The sequence below is a fragment of the Empidonax traillii genome, unplaced genomic scaffold, assembly GCF_003031625.1.
Source record: "Empidonax traillii isolate 1590-97213 ecotype Southwest subspecies unplaced genomic scaffold, ASM303162v1 scaffold1099:size633499, whole genome shotgun sequence".
NCBI classification, from domain to species: Eukaryota; Metazoa; Chordata; class Aves; order Passeriformes; family Tyrannidae; genus Empidonax; species Empidonax traillii.
Genome location: NW_020956292.1, coordinates 370,410 through 378,774, shown reverse-complemented (window position 1 = coordinate 378,774; position 8,365 = coordinate 370,410). Strand labels below are relative to the sequence as shown.

Below are 8,365 nucleotides of genomic sequence, written 5' to 3'. Positions count from 1 at the left end.
CCAGGAATAACCAGGACACTGGATAAGTCACTTTTTTGGGGGATGCTGGCACGTTATGAGTGGAGAGTAACTTACCAACTTTTAGCTCCCACAACAGAGAGTAATCTGATATAAATTAGATTATCCTGGCTAGACTCTCATCATCCATATTAATACCTGCTCTGTCTGTGATTATTGATCATCCAGCAGGAAGGTGATGTGCTGCAGATGCACAGGGCTGACGTATCCAGAAGGTATTCACCTGGTTAATGGGGTGCATCTCCAAGTGTATCCGTCTTTCAATCATTTCAGTCATGACTTCCTGCAAGACTACAGGTTTCCCTCAGGAGTCATCAGACCTTCTACTTCTCCATCTACAGGGCTGACAAGAGATCCCTTCAGACTCCCCCGCCCTGCCACAAAAAGGGGAGGGCCCCTGCATTCCAAAGGTTTAAAAAGGGACCCCTGAACATGTAGGAGATCTTGTGACACGTTATCCCGAGAAAAGAAGACCGAACATTTGCTGCTGAGATAAGTATGAAGGTAAGTGAGACTTTTCTTGGTGTGTAGGTAACATTTAGCTTGCAATTTATGTTGGGTTTTTTTTCATGTGAGTGCAATATTTAGGAACTGCAGAGGGGCTTCATGATTTTACCTTAAAAGTAACCTGAGGCAAATATATACATACATCTATTTAGTGTTCTTGAAACAACTGCATTAAGAACATAACCAGGATGAAATAAAACGCTGTGAATCCAGCCAGGATTAGATGCTCCCTGTTGCCCATCACTGTTCTCAGCACATGGTCTGTGAGCACAAGCAGAGATACAACTTGTTCACAGAGGATTCATGCTCAGTGCTTTCATTTGCATGTGCTGCATCAGTGGACAGGCTCCAAGAACCGAAAAAAGCCTGTCTTGTGACATGTCTTGTAATCGTGGTTGATGTTAATAGGATGATAAGTTTAAAAACTCCTTTTTGAACTCGAGGAAGTAGTGATTCGGTCTCCTGGTTGGCTGGCTAGTTTGTTTGGAATGACACATTTGCTTGTTGTCTAAGGTGTGGTAAAATCAAGGTCGACCTTATACCATCTTTCCCCTTAGTTTGGGCATTATTCTCACTTTTGGAGGATCTGATGTCTTTGCAAATAAGGAGCGCAAAAGGTACTTGCCTTGATGGCAGTTCTCACCTTTGCAATGAATTTGACTGGAGAGAATAAAGTGTGTTTGTTTTAACATCCAGCCTCTGATCAGACCAGCGTGCACTGAAACACCCACTGAGCAAGAGGGGGGGTTTTGGCAGCGAGGCAGCAACGAAGGGAAGCACCCTCACATTTAGGTGGGAAGGTCTGAGAGTCTTTTCCTGTGCCTTGTTGGCTCTTTGTTGTGCACAGGGGCTGCATAAACTGACAGCATCTGGGCTGGCCCTGCTCCTGGCAGCATCCTTCGTCGTGTTCTCCTGGAGTGCCCCTCAGGTGAGCTGCTCGGGCTGGACCTGCCTCCCCCACGGAGCTCAGAGGTTGGTGCCACCAGGTATTTGTACTAATTAGCGATACCATGTGATGCTGACATGTCTCTTTTCTCTTTCTGTTCTGTGCAAAGGCTCATTTCCAAAGGAGAAACTGGACCCCTCAGGCCATGCTCTATTTGAAGGGTGCACGTAAGTCCCCAGCTCTTTCTGTTCTGAGCAGATGTTGGCTCCACACGAGCAGTAAATCCTGAGGATGCTGTGGAGGTAGAAGCTCTGAGGACTGCAGGGATGTGCTAATTAGTTATTTCTTCTTGTCTCTGAAACAGTGGCATTGGCAATATTATTATTATTATTATTATTTAAAGAAATCGAACTGAAGAAAGCCAGTGTTGGAAGAAGAAAAGCGAAAGAAAGTGGCTGAAAACGTGCAGAGTTTGAAACTTCATTGTAAAACCTATTAGAAAAGCAGTTTACTTACCTGAAATTATCCTGAAGGGGGCTTAAGACATAGTGGATATAGTTATTATTCCTTTATTCCCATTCAGGCTTTATTAAAACAGTTTCTCAAGCACTAGGAGAGCACACATTCCTATTTCAAGGATCTTTGCATCAGAGCTGGTATAAAGACCACAAGCAACCTCTTCTAAGAGGAACTTAGATCAATATTGTGATTTTAAGGTGGTGTAAATGACATTTTGAGTTTCTGCTGTTAGTCCACAGTTAAAGTACAATTGAATATAAATATAAAATTAGAAGCTTAAGAGAGATTTTTGTCCTTCGATTCAAACCCACAAAAGTCAATGGAAATATTAATATTTTTAATAAATGATACTCTGAATTGTTAATTAATTAGGTAATTAAATTAATTAACTAGCTAATTAGTTAATTTAATTAAAAGCTAATAGGCAGGGTAGGTATTAAGAGAGCAAGAAAAATAGCTTCCTTGAAATTAGAAAAAAAAAATGAAGGTCATAATCCTAGAAGAAATGCAAAAGGGAGACAACACAAACAATGGCAACACAAAATAAATATAGGCTTCAAACATAAACATAACCGAAAGAAGTTCTAGTGACATTAATTTCTATTCATAAAAAAAGAACCCCTTTTTTGTTTGTTTTTATTTTCTAATTATCTCAACTGAACAATGCACCGTGTTACTTCTGTGCCAAGCTTTGCATTATTCTTACTGTTGCAAGAAAGAAATGTGACTTTGTTAGTTTGGGGTGAGGTTTTTTTCATTTTTTAAAGAGAAATATCACTGTAAATGGCAGTACTTTATAGTCCAACAAAGAGATTGAAGGCTCTTGACCACAGAGCAGGAAAGAGGAGGAAAATATGGTAAATCACTCCCTGTGTAGAGTTCCTACAGCAGGTTAATACAAGAAAGAAAAGTGCTGAAACACCAGTTCTATGGAATAAAGGATGTTCTAGCCCAGGATGGGCTAATCTTGATTTGGAAAGACCCTGAGATGGACCTACATCTCCCACCTTATGTTTGCAGAAGTTCTGCCGCAATTCTGTATTTCGAAATGAGCGCTTTAGGGACTGTACAGGAGGAATTCCCACACACTGGGGAGGTTGATTTTAACCCTTCTCCCACTGCTTTTGCAGAGGGACGTCGGTTCATCCCAGAGGAGAGCCAGAGGAAGGACCTGTATGACCGGCTGCAGCTCGGTAAGTGCACGTGCACAGGGGCAGGTGGCACACCAGTCTTTCCACAGGTTATGGGAGAAATCTGTGGGATTTGTTTTCCTGGAATCCTAGCCAAGGCAGCAATGAAACCCCTTTCTGTTAGTTCCTTCACTCCAAAAAGCCCATGACAAAGTGGCTTTCCATTCTTGTGCACCCGTGTGACTTTATTTACATAATTTCCAGACTGACCTGGCTGTTCAGTGGGATTCTCATCAGTATTTCTGACTTGCTTTCTCCACTGGGATAAAATCAAGTCAAGTTATTAATTGTGCTGAACTGAAGTATTACAAAAGTAGATAACATTAACCCCTGCTAGGGCAATGTTTCTGGAGGAAACAGGTTGTTGTAGCAAAGTAAGGAACATATAAAAAAAAATAAAAAATAAAAGAGACTTTGAAATAACCTCCCTCCTAGAAAGATTGCTAAATATCTTCTGTGTTATTTATCAGGCTCGGCAGAGAATATTACAGAGCAAAGGAAATAACAATATTTTCTTCTATTTGTGTCTCTAGTTACATAAATAATAATAAAACAAAACAACAGAGTAAAGAAATGCCCTCAGGCACTAACCAACCACGCATCTGTGATTTTATAATTCTAGAGACACGAAGCCAAAACACAAATCCTTTATCCCTTTCTGAAGCTGCTGCACTGCTCCTTAGTTCCTTACAGAAAGCAAAAGAAGGTAAATGCATGTTTTGTCTTACTCTGGCTTTTTTTGAAAAAGGATTTTTTCAGCATTTCATTTACTAACATCTTAGTAAATTGATCTAGTCTGAACTGAGACAGCGTTCTACAGAGTGCACTGTGTTACAAGCCCAGGAGTTTGCCCAAATTATGCTCTTCCCCTCTTTGGTTCAGGACAGGGAGGGAGAAAAAGTGGCTAAAGCCACCTGGCTGTGAGTTCCTTATTCAAGCTATTAATTGCTTACATCCTGACAAGAAAAAAAAAAAAAAAAGGCTTTATTTAAATTAGGAAATGTGAAGCAAACCCTTAGTAAAATACAAGGTGATTTTGTACCTTTCACACCTTTCCTGAAATGCCAAGAGGGTGTGAGAAACACCTCACAGAATTTACCTGGTGTATGGACAGATGTGCTGGGACCACTCCTGTCTTTGCCACATCCTAAAATCTCCCACTGTGCCTCACAGTAGTGTTGGGGGTCCAAGCTCAGCTGTGCCTCCCCTGTCCTGGCCTAACTACACTAACAAAAAGAAAATTCAGTGGCATTTTGCAAGGAGAGAGAGGCAAACCTAAACATTAGCATTGTGCTTTGGACAAAATACATGAGCAGTTCTAAAGATAAAACAGTCAAAGTGTCATTTGTATTCCAGCAAAAAGAGAAAATCCTCTGAAGCTGGATTTTTATAAATTTTAGTGGTATTTTCCTGAATGTTGGTGCTGTTCCAAAGAGATGGTGGACAGCAACAACCTCCTGAGGGAAAAGGTGATTTATCTGAGAGAGCTCAGCAGAACTGGCAGCCCTTTTTGAAAAAAAATACTATGTGGAATAACATTACCATCATTGAGCAGGGAATAATAAGATATTCGAATTTGGGCAAGCCATGAACTTTCAGGAGATAATTTTCAGGTGATTTTAGAGTCCTCTTGGCTGAGGGCAATGTGCAAATAAAGAAAAAATACCTTATTTTCGTCTATATGAAAAATTTTTGCCCTGTACTAAAAGACACCTCTGGAGGGGGTTTGTATCTTTGCTCTTCAGCAAGCAGAAAAATTCCTACATTTAAAGTGAGAGAAGACATCACCATTTCTAGAGATGCCTTAATATGACTAAGAAGTCACATTACACTAGGTCTGTGCTTGAGGCACATCTATCTCCTGAAAAATTTGCCTGGCTGAACTTACCTTCATCCACAACTTACTTTTCCCCCCCTTTGTGTTTTGTCTTTACAGCTGAAGAGGAGAACACTGATCATCCTGGCTACTTGACAGACAACCTATCAAACTGGTGAAATATTTCAAATTTCTTTAGCATTTGTATTGCATCGACCTCGAAAGCATAACTTGTGTGAGCAGAGTGTTTCATCCATTCTCACTTAAGTTCACCAAGGGTGACATGTAATTTGCATTGCAAAATTCTGAATGCAAAGGGGTTAAAAGGCACAAGTTCAGGTAAGGGGAAGCGTATGTAAAGTTCCTGCTTTCCTTTTGTATGTCACACCCAAAATTTAAAATACACCAAAATACCTGAAAAGAGGATTAAAATGGTCTCTTTTTTTGGACAACTCCTTCATTAAAAACAGTTTTTCAGTTGTCACTGGGGAACCTTTTGCCACCTTCCACCCAGCTTTTTTAACTTTCACAAGGACAGATTCTTTTACCACTTCACTGCTGGCCCTGTAAGGTGCTGATGGCCAATAAATTCAGTGAGATATTAAAGAAGTCCAGCTATTTTTGGCTGCAGGTATCAGTCACCAGAGGGAATGGGCAGCAGCACCTCCTGCCCCAGTTACACACATGCAGAAATGTGAATAATTCTACCGAGCAAGTCCCACTACATAAAGACACTATGGGGACTTTTACACTGTCAGGGCATCATTAATGACTGCATAGTTATTGTGCTTTTTTGTTCCTGCTTTTTGAGAACTGGAATTGTGCGTAACTCTGTTAATTATCATTCCATGCTGATAAGGATGTATCTAGCATTATCCACGTCATTTTGTGCTCTTACTGGAAAGCCCTCTGTAGTTCTCATGGTAATTAAAAAAGTAGCCACATGATTTTTGCGTCCAAGCAACTATGTTTTATTTGTTTGACCTTTAACCCTAGTCATGCCCTTCATCTTTGAACACAGCTTTCCTCCAGTCTTTCTCAGGACACTGCTAATTAACTTGGTTAACTCACACTAACAATAATTCTGCTTCTCCTCAACACAAAGAGAGGCAGCTGAAGGAACAGAGGAATTCATTTCTATCACGGGGTTAGAGGCATTCTCAGTAACTGTTTATAATCTGTATTATTTTATGGAGGAAACATAACTGGAGAAATCAACATGCCCAAGTTTGCTCATTTTTTAAGCACTAATGTATCTTTCAATATGTTGTGTGACAGAATACATTCCTGATGAACTTCACCTGAAGATCAATGGTATCCCCACCAGAATCCTTTCATTAATTTAACTGCCCTTTGTTTCAAGAAATAATGTCAGGTTTCTGGATTTATTTTTTTTAAGAGAACATCATTAACTTTCAGTCAATATGCCCTTTGAATGCTCTTTCACTGGGACTCTCAGCCATTACATTCTTTGGCTCTGCAAGGGAACCCTGATTAAAAGCACTTCATGGAAGAAACTCACAAAGTGCAGTTTTTCCATTTAGTAAACTTTATGAAGGAAAATATTGGCAGCATCTTGGCTTTCACCACTCTCATATGAAAAACTGTTGTTTTAATTATTTTTAAACAGCTAAAAAATAGTGACTCCTTTTAAATCCAAATAATTTTGCCATAAAAGCCTGAGCCTACTTCTGAGAATAGTTATTCTTTCAGGTATCCAAACCAGATTAAGATCGAAAATCCAATTTGATTTTAGGTGGCCAAAAACACAAATAGGCACATTGTCACTTTTATTCCATATGGCCTAAAATAAGAAGCATGTCATTAAATGATGGTTAAGTGTTTGAAAGGGAGGTGTCTAATCAAAGTTGGACATTTGGAGTTCCCCTGGGGTTGGCAGTGAAGGCACCTCCAAAGGTTACATCCTCCTACCTGCTGAAGAACAGGCTGAGTCAACTCCTGGAAACGCCTTTTCTTGAACAGCATGAGAAATTCTGGATGGCTCCTTCTTGACATCTTCATGTTAAGATCTGCTTCTGAAGAGCATTTTCAGGAACTCTCTGCACTTCTAGGAACTGAAAAGCTTTCTGTAAGGCAAACGAAAGGTCCACTTCTTGTTGTGAGGTTAAATTACTCCCCGAGCACTTAGAAGTTTCAGGTGCATTTCCAAATCCGCCTGTGAGTTCTTTTAGCATTATTTTTTAGATTAGATCTCTTCTAGAAGTGAAATAAATCAGTGGGCTAATGGAGCAATTGTTCCCCCTCTTTGAATGTTGCCACATTACCCCGTGGCCTGGAGGTTTGTCTGCAGGGGAAGGTGTTACTTGAGGAAGTTTTGCCAATCACTTTAGCCAAGCCACGTTAATTTCCTCCCAAAGCAGTTTGTTAACAAACCTAGAATTGAAGCAAGATGAAAACAGCAAAAGAGACACACCAGAGGGATCAGAAAATAAACGGTCTGCTGTTTATTGTGGGTCTAAATGGCTGCAGAGAGATGACTTCTCTAAAATTCAAAATGCCCACTGCATAAGACTTTATATTGTTCCACAGGAAGGATGTTTTACCACTGGATCAAGACACTTCTGTGTGCTGTAAAAAAAAAGTTTTAAATTATGTAAGCTTACAATAAACAGCATAAGGAAAAAAAGGAAGACCATTTTCTTTCCAGTGTATCTTTTTTTAACTCTTCCAATATTTCTCTGGTGAAACACTTTTTTTTCCCTCTAATTTTTTGAGCTCTGGTTTAAAGTTCATGTTAGTTTAGGATGGGAAGAGGGGAAACATAAATGAAGCAGGAATTCATTCATTTGGGATACCCAGAATGGAGCTATCTGTGTAGACTATGATTAATAAAGTGATTCTGTAGACAAAGGTATGATCTGCAGTTTGTAAAAGCTCCCGAGGGGATTGTTGCATTCTCTAGATTTATTAACCTTAAGAAATCTCTCCTACCTCAAAGGGGCACAGGAAAATTGTCATTTAAACTACTTCCAAGGTGAAATAATGTTAGGCTTTCCAAGAGTGTAGCTCAAGTAACATTTAAGATTCTCCTAATTATATCACACTGTCCTTAACACAAAGCTTGCCAGGCCTACAGGAGGAACTGTTGAACGGCTGGAGGGACACCCTGCCAGGGTGAGAGCAATGAATTCAGTTCCTGTATTCCCCATGCTGCTTCTTTTTTCCTTGTGGCAACGCTCCAAGGGAAAAGGGAGACTTGATGTTCTGCCTGTCCCTCTCGGCCTCCTCGTCCTCGTCGTATCTTTCATCCTCATCTTCATCTTCGGCCTCGCTGTGGTGGGGGCTGGAATGCTGAGAGACAGAAGGTGATGGTGGCACTGAGGAGGGCCTGGGGTACCTGAAACCTTCCGTCTGGAAGAGAGAGACATGAGTTGGATGTGTTAGCACAGTGTTCCCCAATCGGTTGTA

The 8,365-nt window shown here is 40.4% G+C and overlaps 2 protein-coding genes across 3 annotated transcripts in view; one reads left to right on the top strand and one right to left on the bottom strand.

Annotated features, from left to right (window-relative positions):
• Positions 1 to 460: 460 nt before the first annotated feature.
• On the top strand, positions 461 to 5,170 carry SPX (spexin hormone). Its single transcript, XM_027904865.1, has 6 exons — positions 461 to 522; positions 1,373 to 1,453; positions 1,581 to 1,638; positions 3,061 to 3,123; positions 3,743 to 3,826; positions 5,057 to 5,170. Exons 1-6 carry the CDS (start codon positions 517 to 519, stop codon positions 5,113 to 5,115), a joined length of 351 nt encoding a protein of 116 aa, XP_027760666.1. The 5' UTR covers positions 461 to 516; the 3' UTR covers positions 5,116 to 5,170.
• A 2,542-nt stretch (positions 5,171 to 7,712) lies between these two features.
• The window catches only part of GYS2 (glycogen synthase 2), a 39,742-nt gene continuing 39,089 nt past the window's right edge, over positions 7,713 to 8,365 (bottom strand). For both annotated transcript variants that reach the window (XM_027904863.1, XM_027904864.1), the window contains one exon: positions 7,713 to 8,308. In XM_027904863.1, the coding sequence (XP_027760664.1) occupies positions 8,087 to 8,308 (222 nt within the window). In that variant the 3' untranslated portion in view covers positions 7,713 to 8,086. The remainder of the gene's footprint in view (positions 8,309 to 8,365) is intronic.

What these genes read in the sequence shown, in the direction of transcription:
- SPX (XM_027904865.1), top strand. An exon ending in TCTCCTGGAGTGCCCCTCAG is followed by an intron (nt 1,454 to 1,580) that starts GTGAGCTGCTCG and finishes TTCTGTGCAAAG; the next exon opens with GCTCATTTCCAAAGGAGAAA. An exon ending in GCTCTATTTGAAGGGTGCAC is followed by an intron (nt 1,639 to 3,060) that starts GTAAGTCCCCAG and finishes CTGCTTTTGCAG; the next exon opens with AGGGACGTCGGTTCATCCCA.